General features: G+C 41.5%; 1 protein-coding gene across 2 annotated transcripts in view; it reads left to right on the forward strand.

The window, feature by feature from the left end:
- The window catches only part of AKAP10 (A-kinase anchoring protein 10), a 120,949-nt gene that overhangs the window by 42,968 nt on the left and 53,216 nt on the right, over window positions 1–24,765 (forward strand). For both annotated transcript variants that reach the window (XM_080677139.1, XM_080677138.1), the window contains one exon: window positions 18,214–18,312. In XM_080677139.1, coding sequence (XP_080533265.1) covers window positions 18,214–18,312 — 99 coding nt within the window. The remainder of the gene's footprint in view (window positions 1–18,213; window positions 18,313–24,765) is intronic.

Genomic DNA, 24,765 nt, shown 5'->3' on the forward strand with positions numbered 1-24,765 from the left:
ATATCTCATGTATAATGTAAAGAATGTATATTCTGCTGTTGTTCGATGATGTTCTATAAATAGGTTGAGATGGTTAATAATGGTGTTCAGTTTTTTTGTTTCCTTTCCAATGTTTTGTATGCTTGTTCTATTTATTAGTGAGGGAGGAATGTGAAGTCTCCAATCATAATTGTGGATTTTTCCATTTCTACTTTTGGTTTTATTTTGCTTCGTGTATTTTAAAGCTCTGTTGTTACGTGTGTGCATACTTCGGATCATTATATCTTTTTGGTTAATTACCTATTTTATCACTACGTCTTGGTCCTTTTTATCTATGGTAACTTTACTTGTTCTGAGGTAAGAAATATCTGCTGTCTGGTTTATATATAGGTACTCCAGTTTCATTTGATTAGTGTTACTTTTGACCTACCTTTATCATTCATTGTTTTTAAAGTAAATTTCTTGTTAAGTAGCATGTAGTTGTGTCATGGTTGTTTTTATCTGTTCCGGCTATCTCTTTTTTTGTTGGTAAATTTATTTTGGTGTAATTTTTGGAGTAATTATTTACATTAAATGTAATTACACAGTGTGATTATTTGCATTGTAATATGTAAACATAATTATTGATATTTGTTATTATGACCTAAATGTAATTGTATTAACTGTAATGTTTGGATTTAATCTACCATTTTATTATTTGTTTTTTGTATTTTCCTGTTTCCCATTCCTTGATTTCCTAGTTTCTACTTATTGTGGATTGTTAAGTTTTTTTAGAATTTACCTATTGCGTTCTTAATTATATCTCTGTATAGGTTTTTTTAAAAGTAGATATGCTTTTTATATCACCAAATATCAGCAATTCTAAATAATGTCAATGGTAAAATAGTCTTCCCCATTAAATTCTTTTGTTGGTCTAAGTCAGCCATGGGCAAACTACGGCCCACAGGCTGGATCCGGCTGTTCTATCCGGTTCTCTTGCTCTCCCCTCCGCTCCTTTACTTTGAATTTATATTAGTTCACACAAACACTCCATCCATGCTTTTGTTCCGGCCCTCCGGTCCAGTTTAAGAACCCATTGTGGCCCTCGAGTCAAAAAGTTTGCCCACCCCTGGTAAGTTCTAGTTCTTTCTTCAATGTATAGGGTTTTTTTAGGGGGTTTTCTAGGGATTGCAGTATACATAATTTTCGCAGTCTGCTTAAAATTAAAATTTTATCACTTCAAGTGGAATGTAGAAATCTTACCACTATTTACCTTGGCACTTACCTGTTGTAGTTGTCATATATGTTAAAAACCCCATCAGACAATGTTATAAGTTTTTCTTTCAATCGTCCTACATAATTTAAAGAATTTAAGAGAAGAAAATTTGCCTATTTTATTTAAACCAGATATTTGCTGAATCTGTTCCTTCATTTCTGAAGTTCAATGATCATTTCTGTTATTTCACTACTTTCTCAAGAATTTCCTTTAGCATTTTTTTATAACAGGTATATTGTAAAGAATTCTCTGTTACCTGCATATAAGCCATCTGAAGATCTTTTTATTTTGCTTTTTCTTGAAATAATTTTCACTTGCTAGAGAATTCTAGGTTGATAGTTCTTTTCTTTTACCACTTTAAAAATGTTGTTCACTTCCTGTGGTTTCATGGTTTCAGGTGAGAAATCTGCAGTCTTGGAATCATTATTATTTTATTTAACATGGGGTTGGTGTGTGTGTGTGTTTGTGGCCACTTTCAAGATATTTTCCTAGTTTTTTTCTGTTCAGCAATTTCATTATGTGTCTGGACATAGATTTTTTTGAGTTTCTTCCTATTTGAGGTTTACTGAACTTCTTGCTTGATTTTATGTTTGGTTTTGTGCCATATTTGGGGGAGTGTTTTTTGCACTGTAATTTTTCCCTTTTTTTCTTCTGGAACTTTATTATTATTACTAGAGGCCCGGTTAACGAAATTCGTGCACTGTTGGGGGGAGTGTCCTTCAGCCCAGCCTGCACCCTCTCCAATCTGGGACCCCTCGAGGGATGCCCAGCTGCCCTCTCACAATCCAGGACTGCTGGCTCCCAATCGCTCGCCTGCCTGCCTGATTGCCCCTAACTGCTTCTGCCTGCCAGCCTGATCACCCACTAAGACTCCCCTACCAGCCCGGTCACCCCCAACTGCCCTCCCCTGCAGGCCTGGTCCCCCACAACTGTCCTCCCCTGCTGGCCTGGTCACCCCTAACTGCCATCCCTTGCAGGCCTTGTCCCTCCCAACTGCACTCCCCTGCAGGCCTGTTCCCCCACAACTGCCCTCCCCTGCAGGCCTGGTCCCCCCCAACTGCCCTCTCCTGCTGGCCTGAAACTGTCCTCCCCTGCAGGCCTGGTCACGCCCAACTGTCTTCCTCTCCTGGCCCAGTCACCCCTAACTGCCCTCCCCTTCAGGCCTGGTCCCCCCAACTGCCCTCCCCTGCAGGCCTGGTCCCCCCCAACTGCCCTCCCCTTCAGGCCTGGTTTCCCTCAATTGCCTTCCTCTGCTGGCCTGGTCACCCCCAACTGCCCTCCCCTGCCAGTCATCTTGTGGCGGCCATCTTGTGTCTGCATGGGGGCGGCCATCTTTGACCACATGGGTGCAGCCATCTTGTATGTTGGAGTGACGGTCAATTTACATATTACCCTTTTATTAGATAGGCTTATTTTAAATCTTTACTGTTGAGAGTATTATGTCTCCTTTTTCCCCCAATTTCTCCCCTCTACCCGGTTCCTGTCCTGTCCCAGGACTTCACCCCCCTACTCTCTGTGTCCATCGATAAGCCTTTGGATAATCTCTTCACGCCCCTCCTGCCCCCTTCCCTCTGAGATTCCTTAGTCTGTTCCATGCTTCCATGTCTCTGATTCTATTTTATTCACCAGTTTATTTTGTTCATTATATTTCTTCATTTATTTTTATTTTTAGGTTTATTTGTTGATAGATATGTATTTGTTGCCATTTTATTGTTTATATTTTTTATCTCTTCTTCCTCCCCCTCATGTTAAAGAATACCCTTCAACATTTCATGTAATACTGGTTTGGTGGTGATGAACTCCTTGTCTTTAACCCTTGGCATTTTAATTATGTTGTGTCTTGGTGTGTGACTCTTTGTGTTCCTCTTGTTTGGCAATCTCTGTGCTTCCTGGACTTGTAGTCTATTTCTTTCACCAGATAGGGAAAGTTTTCTGTCATTATTTCTTCAATTAGATTTTCAATATCTTGCTCTCTCTTCTCCTTCTGGCACCTCCGTAATGCGAATGTTGCTATGCTTGAAGTTGTCCCAGAGGCTCCTTGTACTGTCTTCATATTTTTGGATTCTTTTTTGTTTTTGCTCTTCTGATTGGGTGTTTTTTGCTTCCTCATATTCCAAATTATTGATTTGATTCTCAGACTCCTCTACTATACTGTTTAATCCCTCTAAGTTATTCTTTATCCCAGTTAGTGTATGCTTAATTTCTGACTGGTCCTTTTCATGTCTTTGACACTCTCACTAAGATCCTTGAAAGTCTCATGAAGATCTTTGAGTAACTTTATAATCATGGTTTGGATTCTGTATCCAGTAGTTTGCTTGTTGCTTCCATTTCCTTCATTTTTGACATGTTTCATTATCTTCACATTTTGCCTGCTTCCCTCTGTTTGTTTCTTTGTATTAGCTAGAGCTGCTTTATCTCCTGGGATTGTAGAGTGGCCTTGTCTTGTAGGTGTCCTGTAGGGCCCAGTGTCTCAGCCTCTCCAGTCACCTGAGCTGGGCACTTTAGGTGCAACCCTGTGTGGGCTGTATGCACAGTCTTGTTGTAGTTGAGCCTTGATTGCTGTTGGCATCACTGGGAGGAATTGACCTCCAGGCCGATGGGCTGTGGGGACCAACCACAAATACAGTGGAAAACCTGCTGTACAGGGGGCACTCCTATGGAGCAGGACTTGGTTTAATGGGGCTTTGGTGCTCACTAAGTTTGCCCCTTGAATGTGTCACTTGTGGGTGTGTAGAATTGTGATCTGGTATGGTCTGAAGCTGTCCACCAGGCTCTAGGGCCTCCCGGGAGGTTCAAAGTCAGCCACTGGCAGGAGCTACAGAGAGATCTGCAGATGCCTACTATTTGTATTGGGTTTGGAAGTGCCCAGGCAAGGCCCAGCTGTGGAGCAAGGCAGGCTGGTGCTAGTGCCGGGTCTTGGGCCTTTTATTGATAGGTTTGGGGTACACTGTCATCAGCTGCAGCTTGTTTGAGAGATTTTAGCAAAGTGTGAAGCCTGAGCCAGGACAGGCCATTCATATGGAAAAGCTGCTGCAAACAGCTTGGGTGGGGCTTCAAATTGGATGTGATGGGGCCTCAGGGAATCACCAGGGCTGAATAAATAGTGAGTTCCAGGCTGATGGAGACCCAGGTATGGCTGCCAGTCAGCCCTGCTATGGAAGAGGTTCCAGCACTGGAATAATGACCCCTGCAAGTACTCCATCTGGGAAAAAGTCGCCCTGAATTCCTGCCCTGTTGTCAGATAATCCAGTTCCTCCATGTAGGTGTCTGGGTCCCCCAAAGCTGCTTGTTGTTAGGAATCTGAGTAAGTTCGTGTACTGGCCCTTTAAATCAAACACCTGGGTCTCCAGCAGCCTTCTTATCACTCAGCCACAATCCCTGCTGGTTTTTACAGCCTGTAGTTGTGGGGATTTCTTTTCCCAGCTCTGGGACTCTGGCCTAGGGGGTTCTGATGTGGGGCTGGGACCCCTTGCTCCTCACGGATGGCCTCCTCAGAGACTATCTCCCTACCTATTGAAAAAACAGCACACATGGGTGTCAGACCAGCCCATTCTGTGCCTCCACCCCTCCTACCAGTCTATTCTGCCTTCTTCTTCTCTAGTTGTAGGACTTCTGTTCAGCCAGCTTTCAGGCAGTTCTGAATGATGGTTGTTCTATATTTTAGTTGTAATTTTGATGTGGCTGTGGGAGGCGGTGAGTATAGGCATTTACCTACCCTGCCATCTTGGTTCTCTCTTCTGGAACTTTAATGACCCAAATGTTATACCTTGGCCATCCCCCTGTAAGTCTCTGAGGCTCTATTGACAATTTTCTAAATTTTTCCTTGAAAAACTTCTAGTCATCTATCCCCAAATTTACTGAATCTTTCCTCTGTTTTCATTGTGCTTTGTCTTTCCAATTAATTTTAAGTTGTTTTATGTGTGTTTTTTTAATTCTCTATTCTCTGTGGAGGCAGTCTTCATTTGTTCAAGAGTGTTTGACCTTCTTGTAGCATGATTATAATATCTTCTTTTTTTATATTATTAAGAACTTAACTTTTTAAAAAGTATGTTTTTATTGATTTCAGAGAGAGAAGAAGGTAGGGTGGAGAAATATCGATGTGAAAGAGAAACATCGATAGGTTGCCTCCTGTATGTGCCCCAACTGGGGACCGAAAACACAACCTGGGCATGTGCCCTGATCCGGAATTGAACTGGCCATCTTTTTGATACACAGGAGGACACCCAACCAACTGAGCCACAGCTGGCAGAGCTTTAAAACGATTTTTTTGTTGTGTGATCCCAGTATCTGTGTCATCCTTTTAGGTTTAGGCTTCCAGTTCCAATTAGCATTCCTTAGGTTGTGGTCCAGTGTCAGTTCAATTTTGGATCTTACTTGCATATACCCTTTCCAATGTCTAGTCTCAGTCCTGGCTGGTGGGCGGGTCATAGTTTAGTGCTCAAACCCTTGGAGAATGATCTTATAGTCAGCTCAGGGATGAACCCAAGAGTACACACACAACTTTATAAGCTTTCATGAACTCCCTCCTTTCTGTGATTTGACATTTTTTTGTTCCTAGGGACACCACCTTCCTGGTTGTCTGGCTGGAAAGCTAGGTCTTTTGTTTCCTTATACTTCAACACATTTTTCACAATTATGTTAGCCTCTTTGGCCACGCTGCAAGCGTGTAAAGGATAAAAGAAATAGGGATTCTCCCCTTCTACTTGGAACTAAATTTTTTCATTAAAGAATAAGGTTTTTGGAGCTTTGGGAGCTTCCTGGGCTGCTGCCATTGCCTCCATTGCTACACTGGTATTGCTTGGGGGCCAAAAAAGCCCAGGGGATTTATTTTCTCCACTCTCCTTACCCATAGGAGCCCCCTTTCCTGCTCCTTAGGCCAGAAATAGAAGGCTTCTCTGGAGCTTTTTCTTTGTGCATCTGGGCGCCACTTTAACTTTTGAGTCCAGACTAGGAGATACTGGGAAACTTGCCTCCAGTATGGCGGTACTTCGAGTTCTGGTTTCCATTTTCCATCTTCCTGCTGCCATTTATGTTTTTAGATTCTCATAGACATTTCTCCAGTGGTTTTAGTGCATTCTGTGGGAGAAATGGAGTGTGCTTATTTCATCTTGACCTACTTTGTATTTCAAATCAAATCAAAGGGTAATGTTTTTTATATGGATTTGCGTTTTTCACATGAGAAATCAAATACATTAGATAGATGCTGGTTTAACACTTTCCTCTGGTGGTTCCTGTTTTTATTGTATTAAAACCTCAAGCTATAGAAGGTGGCCATATATTAATACCTCATATTTATTCTTAAACCTTTTCTGGAGCCTAGAAATTCCTAATTTTCTCCTAGTTCCAGCTCTCATTTTTTATAAAGAATAGAAAGTCTCTTTATTTAAAAAATATATATTTTTTTATTGATTTCAGAGAGGAAGGGAGAGAGAGATCAAAACATAAGTGATGGGAGAGAATCAGTGATCTGCTGCTTCCTGCACGCCCCCTACTGGGGATCGAGCCCGCAACCTGGGCATGTGCCCTTGACCGGAATTGAACCCAGGACCCTTCAGTCTGCAGGTCGATGCTCTAGCGACTGAGCCAAACCAGCTAGGGGTGAAAGTCACTTTCTTGAATAAACCTTTTTATATTTGCACATATCACTCAAGTGGCCTTGGGTTTTCTGAATATGACCTTGTAACTTCTTTTACCAGTGAAGGGATTTGTAATGACCTACTGTTTTTGTAACTGAAGATCAGTACTAAGAACTTAAAAGCAGTGTGTAGTTTCATTTGAGTAAGTTCTTCAGGATGTACTGATGTTTTATACTTCCTTTAAATAGATGCTAAATTTCGTTTTAGGATATTCATTCATAGTAGTAGAAGTTAACAAAATAATTTCTTCTGAGCTGAGTTGACTTTGAGAAATATATTAATTTTGTATTTTGCTAATACACATTCTCCTTAATAGCCACTTAGTTGGCTGACTAATGTATGATCTTTAGGAATATGCTTGCATGCTCCTTGTCCTGGAGCTTCATTTCCTTAGTTATCTTCTCTGCTTTAAGCTGTCTTTATCATAAGACATCTTCCGTCTGACTACAAAACAATTCCTGACCTCACGGGTTTTTTTGTGTGTGTTTTTTTCCCCATGAAGATTCTGTTAGTAGGCCCTGGACAGGTAGCTCAGTTGGTTAGAGCACCATCCTGATACACCGAGGTTGTGGGATCAAAAAATGGTCAGGGCACATAGAAGAATCAACCAATGAATACATAAGTAATTGGAACAACAAACCAATGTTTTATCTCTCTGTAAAAATCAATAATTAGCTCTAGCTGGTTTGGCTCAATGGATAGAGCATCAGCCTATGGACTGAAGGGTCCTAGGTTCGATTCTAGTCAGGGGCACATACCCAGTTGCAGGCTCCACCCCCAGTAAGGGGTGTGCAAGAGGCAGCCGATCGGTGATTCTCTCTCATCATTGATGTTTCCATCTCTCTTTCCCCTTTCCCTTCCTCTCTGAAATACAAATAAATAATAAACAAACAAACATTTTTAAAAAGATGCTGCTAATAATTTAAAATAGAAAAAATGTGGTAATATATGAGGTAAATTTATTCTTTCAATAGGTATTTTTGGTAAGTCTAGTCATTAAACAAATATTTATTAAGCACCTATTATATAATACCACATACCAAGGATGCAAAAATAAATGAAATTTCACAGATTGGACATTCAAGAAAATTTTTGACCATTGCATGAAGTTTTATAGTCCAAAGAACTTCTTTATAAAAATATGTAAAACTTTTATCTTTTGTACTGTAACTGTTAATATTTAAACTAGTAGCCCTGCGCATGAATCTGTGCGCCAGTAGCTCTCTGCCGGGCCTGGCCCCTCCACGCCCGCTGCCCAGAGGCCCTCCGCAGCCAGTGTGGAACACTTGCCTCGTCGCCACAACGACAAAGCAAGCATTCTGCCAGGCCGCTCATGCTGCCCCGCTCTCAGCAGCTGCTCCCCCCCCCCCCCCGCCCCGGGACTGGGGGACTCTGGTGGGGCTGAGAGGACTGGGCGTCGCCATATTTGTGATGGAGTGACAGTTAATTTGCATATTACCCTTTTATTAGATAGGATTTTTTTTTTATTAATAAATCTTTATTCAGATTATAATTATTTCTCCTTTTTCCCCCCATAGCTCCCCTCCCAGTTCCCACCCCACCTTCTGCCCTTACCTCCCCCCCACTGTCCTCATCCATAGGTGTATGATTTTTGTCCAGTCACTTCATGAACCCCCCCATACCCTTTTCCCCCTGAGAATTATCAGTCCACTCCCTTTCTATGCCCCTGATTCTATTATATTCACCAGATTATTCTGTTCCTCGGGTTTTTAATTCACTTGATTTTTAGGTTCACTTGTTGATAGATATGTATTTGTTGTTCATAATTTTTCTCTTTACTTTTTTCTTCTTCCTCTTCTTTACGAATACCTTTCAGCATTTCATATAATACTGGCTTGGTGGTGATGAACTCCTTTAGCTTTTTCTTATCTGTGAAGCTCTTTATCTTCCCTTCAATTCTGAATGATAGCTTTGCTGGGTAGAGTAATCTTGGTTGTAGGTTCTTGCTATTCATCACATTGAAAATTTCTTGCCACTCCCGTCTGGCCTGCATAGTTTCTGTTGAGAAATCAGCTGCCAGTCGTATGGGTGCTCCCTTGTAGGTAATTAACTGTTTTTCTCTTGCTGCTTTTAATATTCTCTCTTTGTCTTTTGCTCTTGGCATTTTAATTATAATGTGTCTTGGTGTGGTCCTCTTTGGATTCCTTTTGTTTGGGGTTCTGTGCGCTTCCTGGACTTGTAAGTCTATTTCTTTCACCAGGTGGGGGAAGTTTTCGGTCATTATTTCTTCAAATAGGTTTTCAGTATCTTGCTCTCTCTCTTCTTCTGGCACCCCCATAATTCTGATGTTGGTACGCTTGAAGTTGTCCCAGAGTCTTCTTACACTATCTTCAACTTTTTGGATTTTTTTTTTTGCTTTTTGCTTTTTCGGTTGAGTGTTTTTTGCTTCTTTGTATTTCAATTCTTTGATTTGATTTTTGTGTTCCTCTTGTCTGTTTTTGGGTCTCTGTATAATATTTTTTATTTCAGTCAGTGTATGTTTAATTTCTAGTTGGTCCTTTTTCATATCTTCGAGGGTCTCGTTATATTTATCGGCCTTTTCTAGGATATTCTTAAAAAGCCTTATAACCGTGGTTTTGAATTCTATATCTAGTCGTTTGTTTTCCTCCATTTCTTTCGTTTGTGATCTGATTCTTTGACGCCGCATTTTCACTGCTTCCCTGAGTTGGTAAGGTAGATTTGCGTGGTAGGTTTCCAATATGGCCCAGTGGGTCTGCCTCCCCAGTTAACCAGAGGTGGACACTCTTGGTGCACCCCTTTGTGGACTGTGTGTACAGCCTTGTTGTAATTAAGTCTTGATTGTTGTTGGTATCACTGGGAAGAATTGACCTCCAGGCCAGTTGGCTGTAAGGATCAGCTGTGTCTATGCTGGGAGAAGTTCGGTGCTGGAGACAGCCTTATAGGATTAGACTTGCCAAATTGCAATAGCCTCTGTGCTCAGCTTGGATGGGGTGGAGTCTCAGTCTTGGCTTCCTGTCAGCCTTACCCTTGCGCGCACGTGCGCGCCTTCAGACCTCCACCTTCCCTGGCTCCTGAGTTTCTGCCCGAGAGTCCAGACTCCCCCCACAAGAGCGTGGGTCCCCTGGGGCTCGCCTGGAACCGGGGATCAGTGCAGTCAGGAACCTCCGACTCCCTTCCACTAGGGAAAGCCTGTGGCAACCTCCGCAGCCTTTGTGCGCACTGGCGCGCGTGCGCACGTGCTTTTAATCCTCCGCCTTCCCCGGCTCCGGAGTCTCCACCCGAGAGTCCAGACTCCCCCCACAAGAACGTGGGTCCCCAGGGGCTCGCCTGGAACCGGGGTTCAGTGCAGTCAGAACTTGGGCCCAGTGCAGTCAGGAGCCTCTGACTCCCTTCCACTAGGGAAAGCCTGTGGCAACCTCTGCAGCCTTTGTGCGCACTGGCGCATGCGCGCTTTCAGTCCTCTGCCTTCCCCGGCTCCGGAGTCTCCGCCCGAGAGTCCAGACTCCCCCAGTAAGAGCGTGGGTCCCCAGGGGCTCGCCTGGAACTGGGGTTCAGTGCAGTCAGAACTGGGGTTCAGTGCGGTCGGGGGCTTCCTTCCCCCTTCCGCCAGAGAAAGTCAGCCAGGCTCTCAGCCGCCCTTCCTCTCTGCGCGCACAAAGACCCTTTGCCATACCTCCAATTCTCTGTGAGCTTTTCTCTTTCCTTCTAGTTGTAGAATTTTCACTCAGCCAGCTTTCCTGTGGTTCTGGATGGTGTCCGTTCTGTCTTTTAGTTGTAGTTTTGAAATTGTTGTGCGAGGCAGCAGTTTAGGTGCTTACCTATGCCGCCATCTTGGTTTCTCCCCTAGATAGGATTTGTTACTTTATGTGCCCTGAAACTGCATTATCACAGCTTTGTCTTTAAAATTTAGTGAAATTCTGTAGTATCTTGGTTACATGAAAGTCTTTGATAAAGTACTAGATATATTTGTATTATCTCATGGAGTCAGTATTTTGTGTTTTGATGTTTGTTTTGTTTAAGGATTAGTTTCAGTTAATACAAACTTTGAGCCATTTAAATTTTTTAAAACTTACTAAAATACTAAATTAATGTAGTTTTAAACATCATTCAAATAGTTGAAGGAAACTTCTTTACTTCCAGTTATCTAGCATCAGATTCTTAAAAGTTATGTTTTTAAAAAAACAAAACTGATGTTTTAAGTAATTTCCATGTTCTTTTATTAAAGAGTATTAGAAATTGGACCAAACCATTTATCTTAGCCCCATACTTATTGAGTTAAAAAATAATTTATTAAAATATTTAAAATATATTAATGTTGTTTATTTTTAAATAAGTGAAAACTGAGTTTTCTGGATACAGAAGAAGGGTAGTATAATCCTGTTCTGTGTTTCTGAAATAAAATAGTTTACTTATGGATATCAAAACGTCTTTTAATGAATTTAATCCCCAGAAATAAATGTGCTTTAGCATCTATTTAAGTTGTAACAGTATTTGTCTAGGATTGGCAACTGTTTTTAGTTAGTGGAAAAGCAAGAATTTGGAAACTACCCAGTACTGATTTTTAGCCTTTTTGACAGCCATTTTGTACAAACCCAGTGTCTTTGTTCTGATTAGCAATTTATTTATAGTGGCTATTCAGTAAATATTGAAAGAATGGAATTACCTTGGGTTATTTTAGATCTGGCTAAGGGCAAAACAGTCCCCCAAAATCATAACAATTGATACTTTCATTAAGGCCCTGGTTGTAGAGAGAATTAATTCACAAACAAGCATAGCCTCCCTGCCCCAAAAAACATCTATAATTTTATAGCTCTGTACATTGAAGACAGTCCTGGCTGTGAAGTCAGACCTGAGCTTAACCAGTTAACTGCCACAATATTTTGAATTTGATTAAAAAGATCCGCCACTTGCATCTATAGACGCTTATGCTGTACAAATGGTTAAGTCCTAACTTTGGCACTGTTTTCTTTTTTTTTAATTTTAATATATTGATTTTTTTACAGAGAGGAAGGGAGAGGGATAAAGAGTTAGAAACATCGATGAGAGAGAAACATCGATTAGCTGTCTCCTGCACACTTTCTAATGGAGTATGCCCGCAACCAAGGTACATGCCCTTGACCGGAATCAAACCTGGGACCCCTGAGTCCGCAGGCCGATGCTCTATCCACTGAACCAAACCGGTTAGGGAGGCACTGTTTTCTTTATTATGAATTCTCTATTTTTAAGTGTGTAGTATAATATTGTATGATGTTATATAGCAAATCTCTAGAATTTACTCTTCTTGAGTAACTGAAACTTGATTCTTTTTAACAGCAATTCTTTTTCTCTTTCCTTTCACTCCTTGGCAACTACCATTATATTTTATGCTTCTATGAGTTTGACTATTTTAGATACTACATATAAGTGGAATCATGCAGTATTTGTCTTTCTGTTACTGCCTTTTTTCACTTAGCATTATGTCCTCAAGGTTCATCCATGTTGTCACATATGGCAGGATATTGTTCTTTTTTATGACTGAGCAGTAGTACAGTAGTCCATTATATGTCACACGAGAGGCCCGGTGCACGAAATTCATGCACGGCGGGGGGGGAGGGTGTCCCTCAGCCCAGCCTGCACCCTCTCCAATCTGGGACCCCTCGAGGGATGTCCGACTGCCCATTTAAGCCCGATCCTGGTGGGATCGGGCCTAAACGGGCAGTTGGACATCCCTCTCACAATCCAGGCCTGCTGGCTCCCAACTGCTCGCCTGCCTGCCTTCCTGATTGCCCCTAACCGCTTCTGTCTGCCAGCCTGATCACCCCCTAACCACTCCCCTGCCAGCCTGATTGATGCCTAACTGCTCCCCTGTCTGCCTGTTTTTCCCTAACTGCCCTCCCCTGCAGGCCTGGTCACCCCTAACTGCCCTCACCTGCAGGCCTGGTCACCCCAACTACTCGCCCCTGCAGGCCTGGGTCCCTCCCAACTGCCTTTCCCTGCAGGCCTGGTCGCCCCCAACTTCCCTCCTCTGCCAGCTTGGTCACCCCTAACTGCCCTCCCCTGCAGACTTGATCGCCCCCAACTGCCCTCCCTTGCAGGCCTGGTCCCTCCCAACTGCCCTCCCCTGCTGGCCATCTTGTGGAGGCCATCTTGTGTCCACATGGGGGCAGGATCTTTGACCACATGGGGGCAGCCATCTTGTGTGTTGGAGTGATGGTCAATCTGCATATTACTCTTTTATTAGATAGGATAGAGCACGGGTCCTCAAACTTTTTAAACAGGGGGTCAGTTCACTGTCCCTCAGACCGTTGTAGGGCTGGACTATAGTTTAAAAAAAAAACTATGAACAAATTTCTATGCGCACTGCAGGCCTGGGATGAGTTGGCTGCTAAGCAGGACAGGCAGCGGCACCCGGCGGGCTGGATAAATGTCCTTGGCGGGCCACATGTGGCCCACAGGCCGTAGTTTGAGGATGCCTGGGATAGAGGCCTGGTGCACGAGTGGGGGCCAGCTGGTTTGCCCTGAAGGGTGTCCCGGATCAGGGTGGGGGTTCCCTTGGGGTGTGGAGTGGCCTGGGCGAGGTGCCTGTGGTGCTTTGCAGGCCGGCCACGTCCCCTGGAGACCCAAGCAGAGGCCCTGGTATCTGGGGTTGTTTATTTATCTTCTACAATTGAAACTTTGTAGCCTGGAGTAGAGCCAAGCTTTCTGCTTGCTCCATGGCGGCAGCCATTTCTCTTGGGATTTATGTATCTTCTATAATTGAAACTTTGTAGCCTTAAGTGGAGGCCTTGGCCAGCCAGGGTGTGCAGAAAGCTTGGCTTCCTCCATCGCCTGGGGCAACCCTAGCCTCCTGCTCTTTCCAGCTCCGTGGCTGCCGCCATTTCTGTTTGGGTTTATGTATCTTCTATCATTGAAACTTTGTAGCCTTGAGTGGAGGCCTAGGCCAGCAAGGGCAGGCGGAAAGCTTGGCTTCCTCCATTGCCAGGGAAACCCAAGCCTCCCTCCTGCTCTCTGTGGCGGTAGCCATCTTGGTTGGGTTTATTTGCATATTCGCTCCTGATTGGCTGGTGGGTGTAGTGGAGTGATGGTTAATTTGCATATTGCTCTTTTATTAGATAGGATTTTGTTTATCCATTCATCCATTGATGGGCATTTGGTTATTTCCATATCTTGGCTATTGTGAAAAATGCTGCAATGAAAAGAGGGTGCAAATATCGCATCAAGTTTCTGATTTCAATTATTTTGGCTAGATCTCCAGAAGTGGCATTGCTGGATCATATAATAGTTCTATTTTTAATTTTTTGAGGAATCACCGTACTGTTTTCCATAGTAGCTACACCATTTTACATTCCCCCCAATAGTGTACAAGGGCTCCAGTTTCTCCACAAGCCCCCAACACTTGCTAACTTTTGTGTGATTTTTGATAAATGACCATCCTAATAGGTATGAGATATATCTCATTGTGCTTTTGTTCCATTGGTCTATCTATATGTCTGTCTTTTCCAGTACCATACTGTTTTCATTACGTGGCTTTATAATATACTAAAGGCCCCTCAGCGTGGGGCGTGTTCCTCAGCCTGGCCTGCCTCCTCTCACAGTCTGGGAGCCCTCAGGGGCAGGAGGCGACCTGGGGATCAGGGCATGGTGACACTCTGTCACACCTCTGCTACTGCCACTGCCGGCATCGCAATCCTCGGCCAGCCCTGGTTACCTGAGCCTTGGTCGGCCCTGAGCAGCTGCCATCGAGGCTTGCCTGCGCCTTGGGTATTGGCTGGGCAGCTGCCATCCGAGACTTGCCTGCGCCTCAGGCCGGCCCTGGGGGGCTGAGGAGACTGGGGGACTCTGGAGGCATGCATGCAGAGTGGACGGACTCACCTGGGGGCGGGCCCGACCTTGCCACGCGCCTGCCACCCCGGCGGGGCTGAGGGAACTGGGCGTCGCCATCTTGTGGCTGTGGGCGCCACCATCTTTGAGGATGTGGCAGTCAATTAGCATATTCTCTCCTTACTGGCTGTGGGCGTCACCATCTTTGAGGACGGGGTAGTCAATTAGCATATTCCCTCCTTATTAGCTGTGGGCGCTGCCATCTTTGCAATGGCGTGAGGGTCAATTAGCATATTCCCTCTTTATTAGATAGGATTTTGCAATCAGGAAGTATGATGCCTTCAGCTTTGTTATTCTTTCTCAAGGTTATTGTGGTTATTCGAGTCCTTTGTGGTTCTGTATGAATTTTAGGATTGTTTTTTCTATTTCTGTAAAAAAAATTGAGATTTTAATAGTGGTTACATTGAACCTGTGGATCACTTTGGGTAGTATTGACATCTTAAGTCGTTCAATTCATGAGCATCAGCTGTCTTTTCAATTATTTGTGTCTTTAATTTCTTTGAGCATTATGTTGTAATTTTCAGCGTACAAATCTTCACTTTCTTGATTAAATTAATTCTACATATTTTATTCTTTTTGGCGATATTTTAAATGAAATTGTTTTCTTAATTTCCTTTTTGATAAAATAGTTCATTGTTAGTACACAAAAATACAACTGAGCCCTAACCAGTTTGGCTCAGTGGATAGAGCGTTGGCCTGTGGAGTAAAGGGTCCCAGGTTCGATTCTGGTCAAGGGCATGTACCTTGGTTGCAGGCACATCCCCAGTAGGGAGTGTGCAGGAGGCAGCTGATCGATGTTTCTCTCTCATTGATGTTTCTAACTCTCTATCCCTCTCTCTTCTTCTCTCTAAAAAATCAATAAAATATATTTTAAAAAATGCAACTGCTTATTGTATGCTGATTTTGTATCCTGTAACTAATAATTCATCTATTAGTTCTGGTTTTTGTAGAAACTTTATAAAGTTTTATACACGTAATATTATGTCATCTGCTAATACAGATAATTTTATTTCTTCCTTTCCAATTTGGATGCCATTTTTTTTTCTTGCCTAACTGCCTTAACTAGGACTTCTAGTACTATGTTGAATGAAGTGATGAGAGTGGCCATCCTACTTGTACCTAATCTTAGAGGAAAAGCTTTTAGTTTCTCACCATTGAGTATGATGTTAGCTGTGAGTTTATACTAGTATATGGCCTTTATTATGTTGAGGTAATTTCCTTCTAGTCCTAGTGTGTTGAGAGTTTTAAATTATGAAAGAGTATTGCATCTTGTCACATGCTTTTTCTGTATCTATTGAGTTGATCATGTGATTCCTTTTTTTGTTTAAGATGTTTTATTGACATTTTTAGAGAGAGAGAAAGGGAGAGAGGGGGGGTAGAGGGAAAGAGAGAAACATCAATGTGAGAGCACAACATCCATCAGCTGCCTCCTACACGCCCCTCCTACTGGGATTGAACCCTCAACCTGGTTATGTGCCTTGACTAGGAATCAAACCCGCCGCCACCTTTTGGAGTTTGGGATGATGCTCAACCAACTGAGCCACACCAGCCAGGGTAGTAATAACCTGTTTTAAGCTGATGATAACTTAACTTTAATCACATACAAAAACTCTATGCTTTTACTTTTCCCGGTCCCCTCCTCACTCCAGCATTTTTTGACTCAAGTAGTTTTAATGTTTTGTATATAAGTTTCTTTTATATAAAAATAGGAATAAGCTATTCTGCTAACCCACAGGTTCTCAAAGTGTGGTTGCACACCTATAGAGGGTCCCTGAGACTTTTTTTAAGGGATCCATATGATCAAAATGATTTTTACAACAATTTTAAGATGTTATTTGTCTTTTTAAAAAATATTTTATTTATTAATCAATTTTGAACTGGCTACCATGTTTTTGTTTTCTTTTTATATGTATTTTATTGATTTCAAAGAGAAAGGGAGAGAGGGAAAGAAAGAGAGAAACATCAATGATGAGAGATAATCATTGATTGGCTGCCTCCTGCACGTCCTCCCTCCTCCTCAGGGATCAAACCCACAACCCAGGCATGTGCCCCGACTGGGAATTGAACCGTGACCTCCTAGTCCATAGGTCAACCACTGAGCCACGCCTGCCAGGTTGTCTTTTTACTCTGTTAACATTTGCAATGGTGGTGGGGTGGCAGCTGTGGGAAAACCTGCTGGCATTGAACCACATTGTATTAGTAGTCACGGTGCTGCCACATACTCCCAGGAAAACGGAGTGGAACCTTCACTCACAGTGTCTTTGGAGAAGTAGATAATTTTATTAAATCTAAACCCTGTTTAATATGTGCGATGTGGGAAATATGCAGAAGCACTTCTGCATACTGAAGCATACACTTGTGTTAAGGTAAAGCACATGGGTAGTTGGTTGTTTTTGTGAGTGAAAGTAGCTGCTTTTTCAATAGAATATGATTTTTACTTGTAAGAATGACTATTGGAAAACTACGGTTATTTAGAGTTGGATATTTGGCAGACATTTTCTTGGGAATGAATGGAGTAAACTTGTTATTCAACGAGAACGACTGACCGTATTTGTTGCCCAGTGGTAAATATTAAAGCTTTTTAAGTGAAAATTAGAATTTTGGAAAACTTGTATTCACCACTGTGCTTTGACAGCTTTAAAGAGTGTTCCAGCAAGATCATTGATGATGCTAATGATGTGATTTCTTTTTCTACCCTATATGATGCAATGTCTCAACTTTTAGAAAATCTGCATAAGCCAGTAAACCAATATTTTCCAAAATATTTGGAAATATATGATGTTATGAAATTATGAACAAAAGACCAGTGGATTTTAATATCTAGACATAAAACATAAACAAAAGCTCATTAGGGTCCTCAATAATTTTTAAGATATCAAAGTCCTGAGAATACGAAGTTTGAGATTAATTGTTTTAACATTAAAGGGTTATAAAGGTCAAATTAATGTAATATTAATGAATGTTAAATCATTTGAAAAATATTTTAAATGTAGATTTAGAAATAATTTTTGAGCTCCTAGTATTAAATTGTTATGCAAATCCTTCAAGCTCAGACTTTGAAGAAGACACCTGCATGCATCATTGCTATTAAGGAGCTTGTTCACTTAGATGAGGAGTAGGGGGGAATTCACATATAATTCCTCTGTTCCACAAACCAAACATTGAAAAAGCGATATTATGATGAGTCTTATTTTGTCCTATATATACTTTTACTAGTATATATGCTTATATTTGTAATATATATGTATACATACACACATACTTCTCTGTGGATCGAACCCGCAACTATGGCATGTGCCCTGACCGAGAAAAGACCCGTGACCTCCTGGTTCATAGGTGTGTGTGTGTGTGTGTGTGGGTGGGTGTTTGTGTGTACATGCATGCACACATGCATGTATGCTTGGGCTCACAGCAAACCTAAGCCCTGCTGTTCATGAATATAGTCCATTATAGTTCAAGTTGCTTTTTGATTTTTGAAGTTTTTCCCTTCTTCCCTTGCAGGTATAGAACAAGATGCAGTGAATACTTTTACCAAATACATATCTCCAGATGCTGCTAAACCAATACCTATTACAGAAGCAATGAGAAATGATATCATAGGTAAGCAGTGCTTGAAGTTACGGCCAAAAAAAAAAAAAAATTGCCTGTTTTTGGTTATTGATGAAGAGAATTTTTTATGAACATGGAATTTAATATACCCTTTCCTAGTTTGTTTTCAGATATCTGGTTGTAGCTCACTCACAAACTTTCATGTTAGACCAAATTCTTAAACTTTTATTTGAATAACAACAGCAAGAACAATATCACACATTTCTTGAGTATTTATTGTGTACCAGACAATATTCTAAGTACTTCCCACGGATAAACTCATTTACTCTTCTAAAGAATCTTGCAGCCCTAACTGGTTTGGCTCAGTGGATAGAGCGTCGGCCTGCGGACTGAAGGGTCCCAGGTTCGATTCCAGTCAAGGGCATGTACCTGGGTTGCGGGCACATCCCCAGTAGGGGGCGTGCAGGAGGCAGCTGATCGATGTCTCTCATCGATGTTTCTAACTTTCTATCCCTCTCTCTTCCTCTCTGTAAAAAATCAATAAAATAAAAAAAAATAAAAAAAAAGAATCTTGCAGCCCAAGCAGGTTTGGCTCAGTGGATAGAGCATTGGCCTGCAGACTGAAGGGTCCCAGGTTCGATTCCCATCAAGGGCACATGCCAGGGCTGGCAACTTGATCCCCAGTAGGGAGTGTGCAGGAGGCTGCCAATCAATGATTCTCTCTCATCAGTGATGTTTCTATCTCTCCTTTCTTCTCTGAAATCAATAAAGATATTTTTTTTAAAAAAAGAATCTTGCAGCATAAATATAGTTATCCTATATAATAAAAGCCTAATATGCAAATTGAACCCTCGACTTGGAGTTCGACCGGGAGTTTGACCAGTGGGAGGGGCCGGTTGGCCAACCGCCTGTGGTCCCTCCCCCTGGCCAGCCTGGCCCGATTGGCCCCAATTGGAGCAGACCGGCTAGACCCCACCCATGCACCAATTCGTGCACCGGGCCTCTAGTTATTTTATAAATGAGGAGACCGAAGCATAAAGGGTAAGTAGTTTTCCTAATTTAGTAGAGCTCAGACATGGCAGCAGAATTTGAAACCAGACCCCCACATGTTAAGTAGTATGCTGCTTGGCAGTGTTTTTCAAACTGTGTATTGAGATCAATCTCTATGTCCTCATCCAAATGATGGCTAAAGGAACATCATTTCAGGAAATTATTTCCATTACGTGTGTGTGTATGTGTGTGTGTGTGTGTGTGTGTACTGAGTCACATAAATATGTTGCTCTGTAAACCATAGTAAAAAAACAGTTTGGAAGCCTTTATTGTGTTGCGTCAGCAAGGCTTAGGTGTACTTGTAATCACAGACAAAAGTGGTACATTTATTCATTGAACAAATACATTCCATCAAGTCCTAGTAGTAAGTTTTGTATTTTTATTACCAAAAAATGATATTTTTGATTTACAAAAATAGAGCATATTATTCTATTCCTAGTAGAGTCTTCCCCGTGTGAGGCTCTTTCAGTCTTGACTGCAAGTCCTTTGTACTCACTCATTTTTGGAAAAAGCAACACCTCCTCCAGTCTCAGCTGTGGCTCTTACTTGGCCCTCCATACTTTCTAGTGAACAACTGTTGGCTATTTTGGGGTCCATCAGATGCCCCCATTGTGTCCCCTTTCTTTCTCCCACACAGATACCTCTAGCACAGGTCTTAATGACTCTTGGTGATTTGTCCTTATCTGCTTATATTTTGGGATTTTCACCCAGTTTTATTGCAGAGTTGTCATGGCATTTTGGTTTTTCTGTGTAGTTCCTTTGTCTGTTTTTATGTAGGAATTTGTTGCTACCATCTTCCAGACTTCCCTAGACTGGCTTTTTCTAATAATACAACTGGGGTGTCTTAGCTGATTAGAATTTGACTGTTTGAGGGATTGCTTGGCTAGTGATTCCTTAGGAGGTTTGTTTGTACCAATTGATAACCAGGCTGGGGTAGGGAGAAAAGGAAGGAGTTTTGAGCCAAGTAAAACGTTTGAAATAAAATGTCATTGCAATTCTAATTTTCCTTCTCTTAAACTTTATCAAATTAATAATGTAATCCCATGAGGGGGAACATCTTCTGAAAGATCAAGGGATCTGAGAAAGTTTCCACCCAGTGTCTGTTATGCATTTTTAGATGTTAATTACATATATATCTTTATAGAGTCACTTTTACTTTTTGAAATTCATTCTTCTAAACCTTGTCCTAATTATTTGTCTCCTATTTCAGGTGGAATATTATAATATAGCTGTATTTTAAGTTATCATTTGAAGAAGTCTCCACTTTAGCTATTATTATTCTGTGTTGCACCAGCCTAGTTTTATTGTAAATGTTATCAGTGGGCTTTTGGTGTTGCTGTCTAATTACTCTGTCTTTATGTGGGGATTCAGAATAACCCCAAAACTATACTACCACAGCCTCTTCCATTTTCCACAAATCCCTGAAGTTGTCGAATATTTTTATTATTTTTTCCATTGCTTTTCAGAGAGAGTGGAGGGGAGAGGGAGAGATACGACTAGTTGCCTCCCGCACAAGCCTCAATGGGAAGGGGAGGGAGTGGGAGTGGGTAGCGAACCCGCAACCCAGGTATGTGTCCTTGACCGATAATCGAACCCCCAACCTTTCAGTGAATAGGCTGACACGCTAACCACTGAGCACACGAGCCAGGCAAGTTGTAGAATTTTAAAAATACTTTGAAGGTACAGCTGACAGAATTTGCTATTAGTTTGGAAGTGAGTGGTGTGAGAGGAAAGAACAAATCAAGCATGACTGAATACCTGGGAGAGTGGAGTTGCCATTTATAAGATGTGGGGAAAATCAGGAGTTTGGGTTTTAGACATCCAAATGGCGAATGCCCAGTAGGCAGTTGGACATCAACATTAGGAGTTCATGAGAGAGGTCCAGGTTGTGGAGATATATGTTTGAAAGTATCAGCATATAGCCCTAGCTGGTTTGGCTCAGTGGATAGAGCGTCGGCCTGCGGACTGAAGGGTCCCGGGTTCGATTCCGGTCAAGGGCATGTACCTTGGTTGCGGGCACATCCCCAGTGGGGAGTGTGCAGGAGGCAGCTGATCGATGTTTCTCTCTCATCGATGTTTCTAGCTCTCTGTCCCTTTCCCTTCCTCTCTGTGGAAAATCAATAAAATATATTAAAAAAAAAGAGAAAGTATCAGCATATAGATGGGTTCAGAGTCATGAAACTGGATTACCATCGGACTGAGTGTAATGAGTGAAGACAAGAGGTCTAAAGACCAAATTCTGGGATAGGCCTAACATTTAGAGTCTGTCAGATGAGGAAGAACTAGCAAAGGGACTAGCCATTAGTATCAACAGAGAAGTTTTTTCTGGAAGTCAAGTGAAAAATGTATCTGGGAGTGATCAAAAGTGTTAAATCATGCTGATAAGTAACATGAATAGTGGGAATGGAATGGATTTGGCAACCCTGTGGGCAACTGGGCCACTGGTCATCTTAATTGGAGTGGACCTTTAGGGGCAAAAACTTAATTGGAGGAGCTTAAGAGAGAATGGGAGGAAGAATGAACATAGCAAGTTGGCAACTCTTATGAGGCATTTTGCTTTAAAGATGAGCTGAAAGAGGATGTTAAGCCAAGGAACAGTGGTTTTTGTTTTTAAGGTGACGTGTTATAAACATATAAGATGTATGATAGCATACAAACAAGTATACACTGTACATAGCTGATGAGAATAAGGCAATAACGAAGAAAATTTTGATGCAAGAGAAAAGGGGGACAGTTGCTGTAGGAAAGAAGTCTTGAAAAAGCAGAAGAGGATGAGGTCCAGTGCTCAAATAGTTACTCAAATAGGAGTGAGGACAGTATATCTGTAGTAACAGGACAGACGGGTAGAGGTGCAGGTTGGTTGATAGATGTGATGAGAAGTGATAGAAATAATTTTTCTGATTGCTTCTGTTTTCTTAATGAAGTAGGAAGCAAAGTCATCAACAAAGAGAATAGGAGAAGGAGGTGTTAAGACAATCAAGGAGAGAGGATAAGATGTGCCCTGTGTTGTCTAGGAGAATATGGGAGTAAATGGACCAGGAAACTGTAATACAATCGTTGGGTTTCATTAAGGTCCCACTGACGTCATGAACTTAAAGTGAAACCAGCCATCATGGTTGTATGGGTTTTTTTTAGCCATGTTTATTAGCTAACCAGGTTATTGATGTGCTACAGTTTATTTAGGCAGTTCCTAATGTTAGCATATTTTATGTTTTAAAATTTTAATTGAATAACATTTTGATAAACTTTGTATTGAATTTATTGGGGTGACATTGGTTAGTAAAATTATATAGGTTTCAGGTGCACATTTCTACAACACATCTGTATATTGTATTATGTGTTCAACACCCCAAGTCAAGTATCCTTCATCACCATTTATCTGCTCTATGCCCTCTTCTACCTCCCCATCCTCCTTTCCCTCTGGTAATCACCATGCTGTTGTTTGTGTCTGTGAGGGTGTGTTTTTTTTTCCTTATTACCTTCACCTTTTTCAGCCAGCCCTGCAACCCCCTCCCGTCTGACAGCTGTCAGTCTTTTCTCTGTCTATGAGTCTGTTTCTATTTTGTTCGTCAGTTTATTTTGTTCATTAGATTCCACATATGAGTGAGATGATATGGTACTTGTCTTTCTCTGACTGGCTTATTTCACTTAGCATAATGCTCTCCAGGTCCATCCATGCTGTCACAAAGAGTAAGATTTCCCTTTTTTTAACAGCCAATTAGTATTCCATTGTGTAATTGTACCACAACTTTTTTACACACTCATTCACTGCTGGACATTTGGGCTGCTTCCCAATCTTGGCTATTGTAAATAATGATGCAATAAACATAGGGGTGCATATAATCTTTCAAATTAGTGTTTTGGGTTTCTTTGGATATATTTCCAGAAGTAGAATGGCTGTGTCATAAGGCAGTTCCATTTTTAATTTTTTGAGTTATCTCCACACATTGTTTACTGTGGATACACCAGTTGGCATTCCCACCAACAGTGCACTTTTCTCCACATCTTCACCAACACTTGTTTTTTATCTTTATTGTTTAAGGTATTATAGATGTCCCCATTTTTTCCCCCCAGTGTCTCTCTCCACATGGTTCCTGTCCCATCCCAGGCCTTCACCACTCTATTGTCTGTGTCTTTAGGTAATGCATTTATGCATATAAGCTCTTTGGTTAATCTCTCCCCACCCTACTACCGCCCTACCCTCTGAGATTCATTAATCTGTTCCATGTTTCCATGCCTCTGATTCTATTTCATTCATCCATTTATTTTCTTCATTAGATTCCTTGTTTATTTTGACTTTTAGATTCAATTATTGATAGTTATGTATTTATTGTTCATATTATTGTTCATATTTCTTCTTGCTCTTCTTGGGGTGCAATTTTATTGTACATATTTCTTCTTCCTCTTCTTGCTCTTCAACATTTCTTTTTTTTTTTTCCCCCCCAGGGGGTCCTCAAACTTTTTATTTATTTTTTATTTATTTTTTAATTTTTAAATAAATCTTTATTCAGATTATTACAATTATTTCTCCTTTTTCCCCCCATAGCTCCCCTCCACCCAGTTCCCACCCCAGCTTCTGCCCTTACCTCCCCGCCACTGTCCTCATCCATAGGTGTATGATTTTTGTCCAGTCACTTCATGAACCCCCCATACCCCTTTCCCCCTGAGAATTATCAGTCCACTCCCTTTCTATGCCCCTGATTCTATTATATTCACCAAATTATTCTGTTCCTCAGGTTTTTAATTCACTTGATTTTTAGGTTCACTTGTTGATAGATATGTATTTGTTGTTCATAATTTTTCTCTTTACTTTTTTCTTCTTCCTCTTCTTTAAGAATACCTTTCAGCATTTCATATAATACTGATTTGGTGGTGATGAACTCCTTCAGCTTTTTCTTATCTCTGAAGCTCTTTATCTTCCCTTCAATTCTGAATGATGGCTTTGCTGGGTAGAGTAATCTTGGTTGTAGGTTCTTGCTATTCATCACATTGAAAATTTCTTGCCACTCCCATCTGGCCTGCATAGTTTCTGTTGAGAAATCAGCTGACAGTCGTATGGGTGCTCCCTTGTAGGTAACTAACTGTTTTTCTCTTGCTGCTTTTAATATTCTCTCTTTGTCTTTTGCTCTTGGCATTTTAATTATGATGTGTCTTGGTGTGGTCCTCTTTGGATTCCTTTTGTTTGGGGTTCTGTGCGCTTCCTGGACTTGTAAGTCTATTTCTTTCACCAGGTTGGGAAAGTTTTCGGTCATTATTTCTTCAAATAGATTTTCAGTATCTTGTTCTCTCTCTTCTTCTGGCACCCCCATAATTCTGATGTTGGTACGCTTGAAGTTGTCCCAGAGTCTTCTTACACTATCTTCAACTTTTTGGATTTTATTTTTTGCTTTTTGCTTTTTCGGTTGAGTGTTTTTTGCTTCTTTGTATTTCAATTCTTTGACTTGATTCTTGTGT

Source organism: Plecotus auritus (genome assembly GCF_963455305.1).
Source record: "Plecotus auritus genome assembly, chromosome: 7".
NCBI lineage: Eukaryota > Metazoa > Chordata > Mammalia > Chiroptera > Vespertilionidae > Plecotus > Plecotus auritus.